The sequence below is a fragment of the Helianthus annuus genome, chromosome 13 (genome assembly GCF_002127325.2).
Source record: "Helianthus annuus cultivar XRQ/B chromosome 13, HanXRQr2.0-SUNRISE, whole genome shotgun sequence".
In the NCBI taxonomy this organism is placed as follows: Eukaryota; Viridiplantae; Streptophyta; class Magnoliopsida; order Asterales; family Asteraceae; genus Helianthus; species Helianthus annuus.
Window position 1 is genome coordinate 91,137,150 of NC_035445.2, and position 16,747 is coordinate 91,153,896.

At 35.6% G+C, this 16,747-nt stretch overlaps 3 protein-coding genes across 3 annotated transcripts; 1 reads left to right on the forward strand and 2 right to left on the reverse strand.

Moving 5' to 3' along the window:
* Window positions 1-1,894: 1,894 nt before the first annotated feature.
* LOC110901273 lies at window positions 1,895-2,982 on the reverse strand. The gene is made up of 2 exons (XM_022148112.1): window positions 2,598-2,982; window positions 1,895-2,286 (listed from the first exon to the last, which is right to left on the reverse strand). The coding sequence occupies exons 1-2, from the start codon at window positions 2,980-2,982 to the stop codon at window positions 1,895-1,897; spliced, it is 777 nt and encodes a 258-aa protein (XP_022003804.1).
* Window positions 2,983-4,932: 1,950 nt separating this feature from the next.
* On the forward strand, window positions 4,933-5,403 carry LOC110902956 (RING-H2 finger protein ATL57). The gene has a single exon (XM_022149239.2). The coding sequence runs from the start codon at window positions 4,933-4,935 to the stop codon at window positions 5,401-5,403; it is 471 nt and encodes a 156-aa protein (XP_022004931.1).
* Window positions 5,404-8,917: 3,514 nt separating this feature from the next.
* Window positions 8,918-15,797, reverse strand: LOC110898593. Its single transcript, XM_035982058.1, has 9 exons — window positions 15,618-15,797; window positions 13,836-14,571; window positions 13,601-13,719; window positions 12,611-12,808; window positions 11,276-11,695; window positions 10,943-11,189; window positions 10,265-10,427; window positions 10,105-10,174; window positions 8,918-9,435 (listed from the first exon to the last, which is right to left on the reverse strand). Exons 2-9 carry the CDS (start codon window positions 14,514-14,516, stop codon window positions 9,354-9,356), a joined length of 1,980 nt encoding a protein of 659 aa, XP_035837951.1. The 5' UTR covers window positions 14,517-14,571; window positions 15,618-15,797; the 3' UTR covers window positions 8,918-9,353.
* Window positions 15,798-16,747: the final 950 nt, after the last annotated feature.

The following is a 16,747-nucleotide window of genomic DNA, read 5'->3' on the forward strand; positions in this document are numbered from 1 at the left end:
ACGACCAAGCACGTGAAGAACCGAACACTATTAAACCGCAAAACTCTCTGGAAACAATAATGGGAAGGTTGAAGCATGAACATGCCTATCACTGTTTCGAACTTAAAAACTTGACTATTGTAAAATACAAATCAACTGTAATAATTTGTTATATCGATCGTCTGTATTGTCGGTTAACACAGACGTATAAGTTCTATGTTTTTTTAAATAATGGACTTAGTTACAGCATTTAATTAAGATTATAATTGAAAACGGAATATAGTGTTGTATTAAATACTCAAACGATGAATTGATAAAATGCTCTTATGGTGTTCAAAGTAGCCTAAAAGGTTTATGTTGCATGTAGAAGTTTATAATGGCACATGTTGCTTGTAGTCTCATCGTGAGATTAATAAATTACAATGTTGTATGTGATCAAAAGTTGAAAATAAGAACACAAGGTTGTATGTGATCAATTTGAAGTTGCAAAATCATAAGGTTGTAAGTTATCAAATAGACTTTACAAATTGTATGTGACCCGTTAGTTGAACATGTTTCATACGTGTAGTGATTCTGATTAGTTGAATTTTTTAAAGATGTGAATTATTCGCGAATGTCAGGAGGTCTAGCATACGTTGTCTTAACCGGGTATGTGCTAGAGAGCCCCTTCGCATAATAGATCCCAATCTAAACCCCTCAATGAGAAACCCCTATCACCCAGACTCGAACTTGAGACCTAGAGGGAAAAACTCACCAGGACCCACCATAGGTGAAACTTAAATACCCGTGGCCACCACTTGAGCACCAATGATGGTTTCTGATTTGTTGATTAGATTGAAGTATCTTCATTCTTATGGTAGTTTAAACATGTTTTAGAAGTGTAAACATGTGACATTGAAAAACATTGAGTTGTTATTTTTTGTATTATTATGTTATAAAGGTTTCATATATAAATGCAAAAATAACTTGCATGTTGTTGTAGGTGGCCTGTCATACGCCTGCTGTTGTATCGTACGTTAGGTCTTGAAAACGATAACTATTAGTAAAGTTGTTGATATAATGTTTTGCTTGTTACATTATTAAAATCTATTGTTATTGGTAGAACCTCATTACATGTGCTATTAGTATAGATTGTAATTTGTCATATAATTGTTAAATTCAACTAACATAATAATCGTGTTCTTTATTTTTTAACATTACTAAGTAACATAGAACTTTTAATTTAATTTATAAAGACTATTTATTTTTATAGACTACTTTTAAGAAAAAAGAAATAATTGATATAAATTCATAAAAATAACATATAAAAAGAGTTATCTCATACTTTTTTCAATAAACCGAAAAAAAAAATTCATGAAGTGTAAGTAATTAAATATAAGAGCTGCTTGAATTTATTAATTTGTTTCATGTGATTTATACAATAACAAAGTAATTTTAAAGGAAATCTAAATGTCTATAAATTTTATTTAATTATTTGTAGCTACATTAAGCTATTTAAATTAATACATCAGTCACGAACAGCCTCATTAAACTCATCATATGTTACCTATGGGCTACGGCATAAATCCGACACCAGGAATAAAAGATAGTGAATACCTTATTGAATAGGGTGTAATGAATTGATGATACGTGGGTGTAAGGAGTGGCTAAATAATTTGGAGTGGCAAACCAAAAAACTGATCAATCATAGCGCGTCATGTCAATCAGTCAAAAGTGTTTAAACTTTGCTGAAAAGTGTTGATAATGGTTTAAACACTTGCTGAAGTGGTAAACTTTTTTTATTATTTTTTTTTGTGCACTAGTTTATTTAATATTTAAATTAAAAAACAATTAACTTTCATAAATTAAATTAAAAACATCAAAATTACACTAAATTAAAAAACAATAAAATTACACTAACTTGAAATAAATTAAACTAGTCTTCGTCGGAATCGACCAAAAGTTGTGGTAAATCTTGACTTGCGAGATGATCTATGAGATCGTGTTTTAGTCTCCAATGCGTGTCTTCATCCATCAACTCGCCCAACACCGTATCGTCTAGAGCGGGCTCGACCGGAGGATCCCGAATGTGCACCGGTGCTATCGCCTTTCCTTCATCTTTCAAAATCATGTTGTGTAAAATAATACACGTGTACACGACACTCCTAATTTTTTTCACGGATCTTGCTCGCATCGGTCGACTCAATACACTCCATTTCGCCTTCAAAACACCAAAAGCCCGTTCGACGTCTTTTCTTGCCACCTCATGTTGCCTCTTGAATTTCTTTTGGTCTACTTCGTGAGGGTAAGGGATCGACTTCACAAACACTGACCATGAAGGGTAGATTCCATCCACGAGCAAATAACCACGTTTGTATAAATGGTTGTTAACGTAAAATGGACATTTTGGCCGGTTTCATTTCGTTCCGTTAAAAATAACGGAGATTGTTGTAGAACATTGATATCGTTTTGAGAACCCGGTGGACCGGCAAAAGCATGCCAAAACCATAAGTCTTGAGAAGCAACCGCTTCGAGCATAGCAGTCGGCTATCGATGATCTCCTCGCATAAATTGGCCTCGATACTCTGTCGGACAAAATCGCCAAACGAAATGGGTGCAATCAAGGCTACGGAACATACCTGGAAGGTGATGTTTTTCCTCATGAGCTTTGTATAAAAGTGCCATGTCGTGGCTTGTCGGTCTACGTAAGAACTCTGGACCGTATATTTTGCAAACCGTGTCGCAAAAATATTCTAGGCACTCGCGGGAAGTTCTTTCGGCCATATGCAAGTACTCGTCGTTCTCGTCTGGAGTGTTACCAGTTGCGAGCTGTTTAATAGCCGATGTCACCTTTTGCAACGGCGTAAAGCCCTTCCTACCTCGCGTATCGGGGGCCTCTTCAAACCACGGGTCGTTCTCTTCCACGTCGGCCACAATTTTTAGAAACAAACGTTTCGACATACGGAACCTATGCCGAAAGATATCTTCGTTGTACTTCGGGTCTTCGACAAAATAATCCGCCATGAGTGTCTCATGCCCCTCTTCACGTTGACGTTCAATATATCTCCTTCGGTTAGATGTGCCCGTGTCTTGAAGTTTGGCTTATTCGATGAGATTTTGAAAAAAAAAAAAGAATGCTACTATCGGATGAATCGTCGCTACTCATGGGTGGGAACCATAACGGGAGTTCATCCGCCATTTTGTTTTGTAAATTTTTGGGAAGAATTGGTGGTATTTTTTGGTTTGGTTGGGTATATATTTGAAGGTATTTGGTTAATGGTTTGGTTTGATATTTATAGTTTAATTTTTTAAAGAAAAATTACTTTTTTTTATTTGAACGGTAATATTACCGTTAAACCTGGCCCACCTTCCACATTCCATCTTTCCCGAGTCGGCAACATGTCCCCGATTCGTTTTGTTTGCCGCGTCGCCAAAAGGTCGGCGCCGGTGTTTGCCGATCGGCAAACTGGTTTGCCGCACGTTGCCGAGTCCCACACCGTACACCCTAATTAATTTTTTTTAATAGCAAACAACAACATTTTATTTATTACTAAATTTTCAGATAATACAATGGTTATTAAGCTACTAAGCCAACCACCTTTACACCATCACCTAGAACATAATAAAATTACATACAATCCAAAGCAGTATATTGAAGAAAATTGCTTGGATCTCCCCGAAGATTGCCCGAAATACAATGGTTAGTAAGTTATCTCTTCAATTCAACCCTCACCCATTTTCCTATTCTATGTTTGTCCGTTTCGCCCGAAATTTAACCCATGTGAAGGAAATTGTTTGGATCTCCCCGAAGATAGCTCTAAGTTTATTTGTCTCCCACCGAAGATGTGCTCGTTCCTTACTTTCCAAATCTCCCCACAAGTTGCCAAAAAATTACTTGTATATTTTTTTTCTTATGCTTATCAACCGTCTCGTTCTTGTGAATGTTCAACAGATCCTTTGTGCTAATCGTATGGATCTGCTGTAGTCCACCATGTGCTTATCGTTTGCCATATTTGCACAACCACATAACATCCTGTATGTCCTCTTTTTGATCATTGCACAGTTTGCATATCGACGTGCCCGATAAAATTCCCCTTTTCTTTAATCCTTTCATAATTGCTAACCGATCCTGGACTGCTCGCCACACAAATATGTTAACCTTTTTGGAACCAATTTTTTTTTGTTATATATACTTTAGTTTTGTATACATTAAACATTTTAACATAAAATTTTAAACATAAGTGGAGATTTTTTTATACGATGATAAAACACACGAATGAGTGAGAATAAGAACTAACAAATCTAACCATTATTCTATTTTAGGAACAATTCATGTTTTTTAAATTATATACTTCCCAATGTTTATGTTATATATTTTAAAAATCACCAAGCCAATTTGGTTATATGTTTATTATTTTTTTTAACGTTTTCCTACACACATGTATAGATTATGTGTAGATAATATAACCTACTATGATTTAAAATATATATTAAGAAAATTTGTTTTTTTATTGAATTTCATGATAATATGCATTATATTTCTATCAATTTCTCATGTTTTCTTTTCTTTTTTTCTAATTTGAAAAAAAACAAATATTTTTATTTTGTTCCGTATATTCTCGAAAAAAAACTAAAGTCTGCTCAAAACCCTTTCTTAAAATTAATTAGGGTGAAAACCAACATACTCACTCGTAAGTTATTAATACAATATCGTTAAAATTACTTACAAGTTGGGATGAGCTCGGTACCAATACTTGAGGGTAAAAACTGATAAATACAAGTATTAAAAATGTCAAAGGTCGATACGAAACCAACTTTACCTCGTTTACATCCCCACCCTAGAAATATTTGTGAAAAGGATGGGAACACTGAACATCACAAAACATTCCAAAACAACAAGTGTCAGTACTCATAAAACATAACCAACAAACACCATAACATCTTCACACCCTCCATCCTTATCATTCTCTCAACATGAGAACCTTACTTCAAGAAGAAGACTCCGACAAACTTCTCCGATCACCCGCTACATCTTCACCTTTCGACTCGTCCTTAGTCCTCACCGTCCTCGTCCTCCTCACCGTCCTCTTTTTCATGGCTTTTTTCTCCCTCTACATCCGCCGCTTCTCCTCAGTCACCGACTCCGGAGACTCCGAAGCTGGTAACTCTACACCACGTTTACATAAACGCGGTGGAGTAGATGTCTCCACCGTACAGTCACTACCCATCGTACAGTACGGTGGAGACTTGAAAACCTGGAACGAATGCTCCATATGCTTAACGGAATTTGAGGAGAGAGAAACGGTGAAAGTGATCCCCTACTGCCGTCATGGGTTCCATCCTGTGTGCATTGAAACATGGCTTTCATCGCACGGCTCTTGTCCAATGTGTAGATCTACTCAACTGTTTCCGGCCGTTGATGAGGTTCGTACGGGTACCGGATAGATATCATCCGACGGTGGTGACTCAGTTGATAAGTGTGGGGCCCGGTGAGATGGTTGTTATGGGCAAGACAAATTTGCCGGGAAACATTTTTGCAGCAAAGCACGTGGGAGAGTGGCACGTGTTACGTCATGTAAAAAATGTACTATGTGAAGGTTAACTTTTTGTTGGTTTTTTTTTAATTTATTGATTTTAATATTTTATAAGTGTATTTTGTGTTGCTAGTGAATTAAGTTATTTGTATATGTGTTTATTGACACGTTATTAAGTAATAAATTTGACAAATGAATATTAATCAAGGAAATTACATTTTTTTTCCAATTAAAATGCAGTAAAAAAAACTACCCTCATGTGTGATTTAACGTTTGTTAGTGTAAAGAATTCAACATATAAACATAAAAGAAGATTTATGTAAAGTTTTTTATTTTTAAGAGTGAGTCTTGCAAGTTGGTATAACCAATGTTTTAAAATACCGGTATGAATTAGCTGGTTATACCGGATATCAGACATGAGTCCGATACGATAAAGACCGGTAAAACTCGAATACGGTATGTCTTATATACCGGCGTAAATTCCGTTCTAACGGTTCAAATCGTTGAACCGGTTTGCATTCTCTTAAAATTTGATTTTTTTTAATTTTAATAAAATACGGTATTATGGTAATACTGATCTTCCATATTTCTGGTAATTAACTTAGTGTCTTTCTTTCCTATATTCCATCACCGTTGAAACTCTTACCCACCTCGCCCAATGTAAATGTTCTTAAAATCCTATTGAGATTGGATTAGTTACATAAATCCTATTTGAGATTGGATTATTTTTTGAGATTGATTTGTATTTTATGATATTATAGGGTTAACTAGTAACTCGGTTGAACTGTCCGGTACAACCCGGTTCAACTGGTTAAACCATTTCATGGTCCAACCCGATATGATTTAGAAACGGTTTTTTTTTTTTTTTTTTTAATTTGGGTATAACCGTAAATAACAACATTTTAATTTGCTCTAAATTTTATAGCCCATCTAATATGATTTAAAAACCGATTTTTAAAAATTTGGGTAGTAAATAACAACGCTTTAATTTGCTCTAAATTTAACAAACGAATATTTTTATCTTTTAGGAAATAGAAAATTGAAAGGTTTGTTTGGTGTGATACGATTTGTGCAACCTACTACCTCTTGGCCAATAAGAGTATGCCAGCTGGCAATAAGTGTTATTAGATGACCACCACAATCATCCACGAATTTGTATTCTTTTTTTTAATGCGAAATTGGATGTATATGTGAATGGTTTAGGATTTAGTAACATTCACTAGGCCATGGTTATTGTACGTCGAATTGGACAATGAGATTTATGATTTAACGCATAATTCCTTTTAGTTCTACACATGTAATTTCACAAATATATTTAAAAAAACATTAACAGCAAATAAATATGTGATTCACATATATTTAAAAAAAAAAAAAACATTAACAGCAAATAATTTAGTAAAAAATAAAACATGTTGTATGGACGAAAATTATATTTTTATTGTGAACCACACCCGTCTTTCATAAGAAATCCTAAACTAATAAAAAATGGTGTATGTCATCAGTGTGCGTCCCATCAACTGGTCTCACGGTCAACATGAAGGAGGTAAATCACGTGTATCTCAGAGTGTATATATAGTGATTAGTGATTTACTCTTAACTCTTTAACTTTAATTGATCCAAAACACTTGTTAAGCTTTATCATTCTTTTGTGAATACATATTTAAAAAAATGTTTATAGATCTTGTTTGTACCTTTACTGCCAAATACATGAAAACAAAGTGGCAGACTATAAACAGTTTTGATTTAACAAGTAATAATAAATTTAACCTTTGACCTTTGCAAACACTCAGCACCACACCAAGCAGAATTTTCTAGTTCTTTGGTACGTGAAGATTCAAGATTTCTCATTAATGTCATGGCCCCCAATCATTCATGATAAGTAGATCAGGCCCATCCTTCTATGAAATTTATTTATATTTTATTAAAAACATGAGCAAGAAGCTGTGTTAAAACATACACCATATCTAGCTTTTCACTAGGGTGCAAACGAGCCGAGCTACTCGAGATCGGCTAAAAAAAGTTTGAACGAGCCAAGCTTTAATGAGCTCGAGCCTAAAAAACAAGCTCGTTTAATAAACGAGCCCGAGCCCAATATTCGCTCATTGAGCCCAAGCTGGCTCGCGAGCCTTAACGAGCCTACTGTTTATATATATATTTTTATTAATATAATAACTATATTATTTAATACTAATAATTAATATTTATAAATTTATGAAAAAGATACTAAATTATGTATAAAATAATAATTAGAGTTAATATAAATTAGAGTAAACCTCATTTTTCGTCCATGTGGTTTGCTGATTTTAACACTAGTAGTCCAATAGTATAATAATTGCATTTATCATCCAATAGTTTGCATATTCTAATAGTTCTAGTCCACCACTCTAACAACCATCCAATAGAGCGGTGGACTAGAAATGTTAGAATATGTAAATTATTGGATGATCGATGCAATTTTTAAACTGTTGGACTAATAGTATTAAAAACAATAAACCATAGGGACGAAAATTGAGGTTTACTCTATAAATTAATTTGGAAATAATAAACGAGCCGAGCACGAGCTTGAAAAATTACCTACAAGCCGAGCTCGAGCTTTAAAAACAAAGCTTGAATCAAGTCGAGCGCGATTTTTCATAAGTTAAACAAGCCTGAGCTCAATCTCAGCTCGTTTGCACCCCTACTTTTCACCATGCTACAATACAAGTACAAAAACTCCTATCCAAAGACACAACTCATGAAGTATCTTAATTTAGATAAATTATAAGATGTGTCAATTTCGTCTAATGTTTGTACTACAAAATTTGTTGCATTATAAGACACGTAAACTTAGGTCGGGTATGGCCCATCGAATTTGGTCTTGGGCCCCCGACTGTGTTAGGCGCATTGTGAAACCCAACCAATTTGGAAGGTTTCATGGAATGCATGAGTCTATAACCACCAATCAAAATAGAGATGTCAACATACTATACCTTTTATTAGGCCCATATCCTATTGATAGTGACATGTAACCATACTAGTATAATTAATGGTGACCTCATGTAAATCAAACCGTTCACGTAACAATGGCCAATTGTATGTCCTCCCTGCCACAACTTCTCACACAAGTGCCGCAACCACGAGCGTTGCCACCTCAGCCGCCACTACATGTAATCACGCCTGCCGACGTTACTACATGCAACAGCCACTAGCCGCTGTAAATACAATTAGAGCGCGCAACGAACCTCATTTTATACCATCTTTTTTTCTAAAACAAGTCATTTCAAGGTTGACCCATGTCGGTTAGAACTCGTTTTAACCCAAAACAAGTCGATACTTTTTAGAGCAATCTGTTTCAACCGAAATACGACCCCCACTGTTTTGCCGGCTTAATGACGCCGTGTAAGTAATGTTCATTCTCATGTAACCATAAATGTAAGTAATGATCATTAGGTCCATTTAAAACTCATGTCATTTTGTTATTAGATATAAAGTAGTAAAGTAGAATGTTTCCGAACAAAGCTGGTAATCGTTTCAAGTTGTCCATCAAAGCACAACTTTCTATGAGCGAGTTACAAGTCATCATATAACCGACTAACCGTCTGGACAAACGCGTTTAAGGCCTGGTGAAGTCTACTCATCATAACATTAAAAACATATAAGCAGTTTGCCATTCAACAAAGGCTGGGCATCTTCTTTCAATCACCACATTTAACCTTAACACGATTTGTCAACTTCATAAATAAGAGTAAACGATCCAGTAAGAACTCGCCATCTGTCTGCCTCGTTGTCATTCCAACTGCTAAATATCCTTTATCCGGTGTTAAAAAACTTAAAATTGTATTAGTAAGAGTATGTGTTGTTGTTCTGTGTGTCCACCTCAGCTTAAGGGTGCCCGACACTTTCTTTTATTTTTGACCAGTTTATCTTCTCTGCACAGTTTGAGCATACGAACACATGTCCGCGCCTACATTAAAAATGGAAAATAAAAAAAAATTAGATTTCAACTAGCTCCATTGACCAATCATCATAAAAATGGTCAATTTGGGTAACTATTAGGAGTGCAAACGAGCCGAGCCGAGCCCGAGCTCGACCAGGCTCGAGCTCGAGCTCGTTTAACATATGAAAGCTCGAGCTTGAGCTCGGCTCGATTCGAGCTTTATTTCTAAAGCTTTCGAGTAATTTTTCAAGCTCGAGCTCGACTCGGGCTCAACTCGTTTAGTATTTATTAATTAATTTATATTAATTATAATTATTATTATACATATAATTAAGTTATTCTTTTATATTTATATAAATGGTAATTATTATTATATAAATATATGTTTAATATGTTTAATATATTAATAAAAAAAATATATAAACAGAAATCTCGTTTAGGCTTGCGAGCCGGCTCGATAAGCGAAGCTCGGGCTCGGGCACGTTTACTAAACGAGCTTGTGTTTTAGGCTCGGGCTCAAGCTCGAGCTAGTTTAAGCTCGAATCGTTCGAGCTTTTTTTCGAGCCGAGCTCGAGTAGCTCGGCTCGTTTGCACCCCTAGTCACTGTTATAAAATGTTTTGACCCGAACCCACTTTGGGTGAGACCCATTTGACCCATTGCCCGACCCATCAATTTTGCCAGGCTTACATTCTTACCTATTAGGTGAAGAATCAGAATCAGACCCATTGTCACAGCATAGGAAGCAAGATTGCAAGCTTTCTTCACCTAACATGAGGTCAACAGTTAAGAGGACTTCCATGGAATAAGATAAAAAGAATGATCATGTTGATGTACAATAATACTATTAATACTAACCAGAAACAGATGATCGATTTAGGGCCGATGAAACTTCTTGTTGCACTGACCGTTGCAACTCGAGTTGCATCCTCATGCAAGCCTCGAGAGTGCTCTGCATGCTATTCATTCGTTCTTGAAGCATAACCATATCCATGCGTAAATCATTGATGATCTCTAGTTCCTGATACATTGTCAAAATAACTTATGAGAACATGTGTGTGTATTAGGGATGAGCATGGTACCCGTTCGGTACCGAAAAATGAGGAAAATTGGTACGGTACTCGTACTAGTGTTTTACCCCTAATTCCGTAAATACCGGTAACGGTACCGAAAAACGGAGAAAATGGGTACCGGTACCGAACTGTACCAGGTATATTCGTATGTGTATATATAGGGAAAGGCTCTTAACGTGTGACCGTACACGACCACCAATATAACGTGTGTATTTATGCAAATAACGTGCGTAATTAGGGTTAACCCAACCCATGCGTAATTAAGCAAATAACGTGCGTAATTATATACTATAATGTGCGTAATTATGCAAAGTTAATTACTATTGTGCCAGCGCGTTCAATTGAAGGCCTAGATTAGAACAGATGTGTGGTTGAGATGCTCGCGTACGCATCGCACAATAAGGTGGTCTTGTAGCCTCTATATATATATATAAAGTTTCTTAATTTGATAGATAAAACTCACAGTTACAGGGTGCTGGTCGATTTCAGGGTGTTGTTGCCAGGTGTTAGCAGGATCGGTACTCTCAGCCGCTTCATCATTTTCGTGTTCATTTTCGTCTACGCTTTGCTGATACGGATCTTGGTGCTCCATTTCTAGCATCCAGTCATCGTCTGATTCCGCAGCTTGATCTTGGCGTGCCAGGTAGGATTGTATCAGCCGGTCGAGTCTCCCACGGAAATCACTTTGAAGAAGATTCGAGACTTGTCTCCTACAACATTAAAACATATCCGTTAATCTTATTTAACAAAAAGAGTTACTCGATTATAGAGACTAAATGGTCACTTAGTCACATACCTGCTCATAAGCCGTTGAAGTTCAACTCTGGTATTATTATCATCGCCATCATCAGGCGTATAGAACGCATTGGTTGTGACCACTGGACGATTATCATACCACCCGTCACGCACCGTTTCTTGGTACATCCAATCATCTTGGTTCTGAACTGAATTCGCATTTAAACTTTGGATTGACTCGGTTATAGTCAAATCGTCTTCCTCTTCCACTTCTACAATTTCTTCTTGCCAAGACAATATATCTGTTTCGGTTTCTGATGGATTTCGATGGTCAAACGTCTCGTCAACTTCTACTTCATCCTCATCCGACTCATACTGACTTTTAAGCTCAAAAGCTTCTTGAGACGGTTCGATTTGATGTGCACCATGGTTCCTTTCGGTTTCGAAAACCTCGGTTGGCAGGGGTGGTGGTTGTTGTCGCCAGGGGCGGACCCAAGCCCACTCCAAGGTGGGCGGGCGCACCCCCGGGGAAAAAAAATTTTAGTGTTAAATTCTGTCAAAAATCCCGTCCGCACCCCTTGAAATTTTTCGTCCGCACCCCTTGGAATTTTTCGACCGCACCCTTGAAATTTTTCGTCCGCACCCCTTAGGTAAAAAGTGTTATCAATTTATATTTTAATTTTTTTTAGTAAACTCTTATTTAAAAAAAATACTACCTAAATTATATAACTTTTAATACCTAACTAACTAAACCCAAATACCCATACATTTACCCACTTATAATTCCTAACTAGCTAGCCCACTAAGTCTTAGCCCATCAACCAAACCCAACAATATTTCAAACTATAATAAAATAATTAAAACTCAAAACCTTTAGAAATTCTCTCCCGCTCTCTCCCTCTCTTGCGTCCCTGCACTGCCAACGAACAACATCACCCAGCGACAACAGTCCAACAGCTGACGACCACCATAATCAGCCACCATACCACCGTCGTTTGACACCAAATCTAACCGGAATCCGAACATATTTGTTAGTGAAGAATGTTTGGCTTTTTCTTTTTATGGTTTATATGTTGTTTAGATGATTTTTAGGGTTATTTACATTATGATTTCTAGGGCTTGAATAGTTGATATATTATGTAATATGTTATGGAGTCATGTTTTGGATAGATTTCAAAAAATAAAAACCCGTAGGGTGACGTTTTAATTATGTTTGTAACATGATTTGACATATTTTTGATGATTATATAAATTTAGTTCGATGTTCTTTTGTTTTACATGACCCGACCCGACCCGATACGAACCGATTTTTTACTTATATACATTGGAGCCTAAAATTTTTAAAAATTGTCCGCACCCCCATGGAAAAATTCCTGGTTCCGCCACTGGTTGTCGCTCGGATTCATTATCGTTAACAATATTATTTAGTGGCTGATTTTCTTGATATGTCAGTTCATTCTCAGACGACGTATCCGAGTCATTGACGATATCTTCATGATTTTCTTCATATTTTGTGCCATTTTCCGATGAATTATCGGATTGGGGCCTGTCATGAGGTTGTTCATGGCTATTCACTCTGGAAAGGAACCCTTTCCTGCTTCAAACAAATGTGGCAAAAGTGAGAATTAACATTCCATAAAGAATTATAAAATGAATAGATTAAAAGAACACAATGAGGAGTTATTTATTTAAAAAAAAGTGGGTAGTTTCCTGGCAAAGAATAACAACCAAAAAAGTTTAATTCCATTATTATTATTATTAAAAAAGTAGTCTTCACTGGCAAGACATTGAACTTTGAAGACTATTATTCTCTGCATTTTCAGCCAGATGTGTAAACAAATAGTGAAAAGTAGGGGTGCAAACAGGCCGAGTCGAGCTCGATGAGCTCGATCTTGGTTCGAGCTTTGTTTTCAAAGCTTGAGCTAGGCTCAGGCTCGGCTCGTTTATTATCTATTAATTAATATATATTATTTATAAATAATATAAATAATAGACTCGCTTAGGCTTGCGAGCTTTGATAAGTGAAGCTTGGGCTCGGGCTCGAGCTCCGGCTCGTTTACTAAACAAGCTTATTTTTAGGTTCAGGCTCGGCTCGTAAACACGTTTAAATAAGCTCGGCTCGGTTCGGCTCGGCTCGTTTACTAGACAACTTTAAATAAGGGGTAAATGTTATTAAATATTAATAAAAACTAATATTACACTAAGGCTCGACGAGCCTGGTGAGCTACACATGCCAAGCTCGAGCTCGGGTTCGATAAATAAACGAGTTTTATTTTAGGCTCAAGCTCGGCTCGGCTCGCCTCGTTTTGAGTTTTTTCTCAAGCCGATCTCGAGTAGCTGGCAACCCACTCGGCTCGTTTGCACCCCTAGTGAAAAGATTGCATACCTCAAATCAGAGACGGTTTGTGTTTGCCTCAATAATCCCAACTCGCTTGCGGCAGTAGACGTAGACTTCTCATCGTGTACAAATCTTTGGTTCCACAGAAATCTACCTTTGAGCAATACCTACAGCAGGATCATAAGTTAACACAAACTATTAAAGTCATTGTATGTGTTTATAGATAAGTTATACCTAATATATATGCAACAGAATGGTGTGAGTGCATAAAAAATGTGCAAACCTGAATCCGTTTCCGATGCGCAAAAGTTGATACGGGTCGACTTTCAAGCAAACTCTGCATCTCTTTTTTCCTTTCCATTTCAAACCTTGTTAGCAAGTCAAGAAGAGCATGCCTACCGTATCGCAAACGAATAGTCCTTCGTGACCTGACACTAGTTTCCGCTTGTTGAGTGCTTGACTCCAACCATTGTCTCACCGTCCTCACCCTCTTGGACTCATTGTCACAAATCAATGTTCGCCCGCTATTATTCTTACTTCCCCACTCACGAAAAACTTGCCTCACACGCTCTTTATCCGCCGAACCGATAGCAGGAGATTGTTGTAAGCACAAGTTCTGATTAATATTATCCTCTTGTTCATTGACAATCCCCATTTGGTTCTGATCGAAAGGACACTCGTTCTCAACTTCACTACTATTTATCGATAGATCTTCACTTTCCGCATCTTCTGAAGAACATGAGCAACGGCTTCCAGTATTACCATTAACCAACGCACTCGTTTGTCTTCTTTGAGTGTCTCTAACTTTGGTCCCGTCTTCAAGATCCCGCCACAGTTTCCGGATAAAAGATGTACGCGTGATTGGTTTCTCTTGACTACCGAATCTCCTTGATGCTGGAGAATAGTTGTCACCGAAATACGAAGATTCGAGCACTGAAACGTTGTTTATTCCCGTAACAGCCATTGTTGTTTTGCACTTGACCACTATAGTTCCGCATTAACTGTCCTCATCTCGTGTCCTGAATCCGATAAACAAAATTAACACTTTAAATTAGAACACTAAACAAAATGAATCATCCATTTTTTCGCCGAAAATTTACCTTTTGTGGCCGCAAATAAAGACATTAAATTAAAATATTCAAGCTTTGGATTTTTTAGAACAATTAGCAAACTTTAATTAATTTTTAGAACAAAATTACCATTTTAAATTAGAACACTAAACAAAATGAATCATCCATTTTTTCGCCGAAAATTTACCTTTTGTGGCCGCGAATAAAGGCATTAAATTAAAATATTCAAGCTTTGGATTTTTAGAACAATTAGCAAACTTTAATTAATTGTTAGAGAATTTTTAAATCTTAAATTTTTTTCTTCCATGTATATTCCATATAATAATTGAATCTGAATCAATATAATTTCTACAACTTCCAGAGAATAATTTCATATGAAATTATCAAACCTAACATGTCAACGATGATTACATAATATTAATAAGATTCGATTCAAAACACAATCATTAATTTGAACATTTATAAAAAAAAATTAAAAAAAAAATTAGCCATGTTAATTCCGAAAAAAACGCAGTGTATTTTTCCATATCTAAACATTAAAAATCCAAATCACAAAAAACATATTACGAATTAATCATGAAGATAAAAAAAATAAAAGCTAAAAAATTAATAAAAATGATAACTCATAAAAATGTTGATTATTCAACTAAACAAAATTCACCGACATCAATAAAATTGAAATGAATTAAAACAAACAATAATTTATACAATAAAACTTGTTAACTCATGATATAATCTCAAAATATATATAATAAATTCATACAACAACTAACTCGCAGCAGATTATAAGATTATGAATCAACTCAACCAAAAACTATAAAAATAAAAAATAAAAAAAATTATCAAAATACTAACACGAGATAGAAATCATAGAATCACAACGCAGATTTCCAGAAACAAACAGATTATGCTCGAAACTAGCAACACACGGATTATAATTTATAATTTATAAATCGATTTAAACAAACAACAACATTTGTAGAAGAAAAACGAACCTGTAAATGCTTTAATTCTCTCGAAATGCATCCAAATTGATGAAGTTTTAAGAAGTCGTTGATCGGAAAGAGTAGGTGAATACTATATAGTCGCAACAAACACACGGTTAGAGATATAGAGATAGAGAGATATAGAGAGAGAAAGTGTGTGTGTGTATGAGAGAGAGTAAATGAGGAAAACAAGTATTTCGGTTGGGGGAGGTGCATAAATTATGGCGTTGCTGTAACGTCTATTTTCTTTTTTTCTTTTTTATTTTGATTAAAATGACAAAATAGTCCCTGAGTTGAGTTTAGGTTATTTTTTTCACATTAGTTCAAAAACGAAACTTTCTATCTGTATCCCTAAGATTTCATTTTTTTTTGTTGTTATTTCCATCAAATTGACAAACTGTATTAGAAATTTCTTCTCTTTTGTCGTTTTTGTCATTTAAATAGTGGAGTTCCTGATAGAGTTCAAACAAAAAATGACGATCATACCCTCCATTTAAATGAGGAAAAGGATAAAACCAGAATAGAAATTTCTAACCTAGTTTACCAATTGGATGGAAATGGCAATAAAATGAAATCTTACAAAAGATTTCATTTTTGTTGTCATATCCATCCAATTGGCAAACTAGGTTAGAAATTTCTGCTCTTTTGTCGTTTTCCTCATTTAAATAATGGAGTTCTTGATTGAGTTCAGACAAAAAGTGACAATCATACCCTCCATTTAAATGAGGAAAACAATAAAAAGTGCAGAAATTTCTAACTCAATTTACAAATTAGATGAAAATGGCAATAAAAATGAAATCTTAAAGACCTAAATACAAAAGTTTATTTTTATGCTGAAGGGATAAAAATACCAAAACATAGGGACCATTTTGGGATTTTTATTCTTTTATATTTGTCAAAGAGAATGAAGGAGCCTTGACGGAAAAAGTGTGACATTTGACCATTCTGCCCTTCAGCCTTTCTAGAGTTTTATTTTATTTTTGTTTATATGTGGTTTGTTTGTTTTTTAATAATTGTGAAATGTGGACCGGCTTTTCACACTTGCTTCAACTACGCGATTTACGGAGTCGTATATTCAACGGTAAGACGAGTCATGAGTCACTAGGGGGTGGGTAGACATTGTTTCTTTACATGTACCA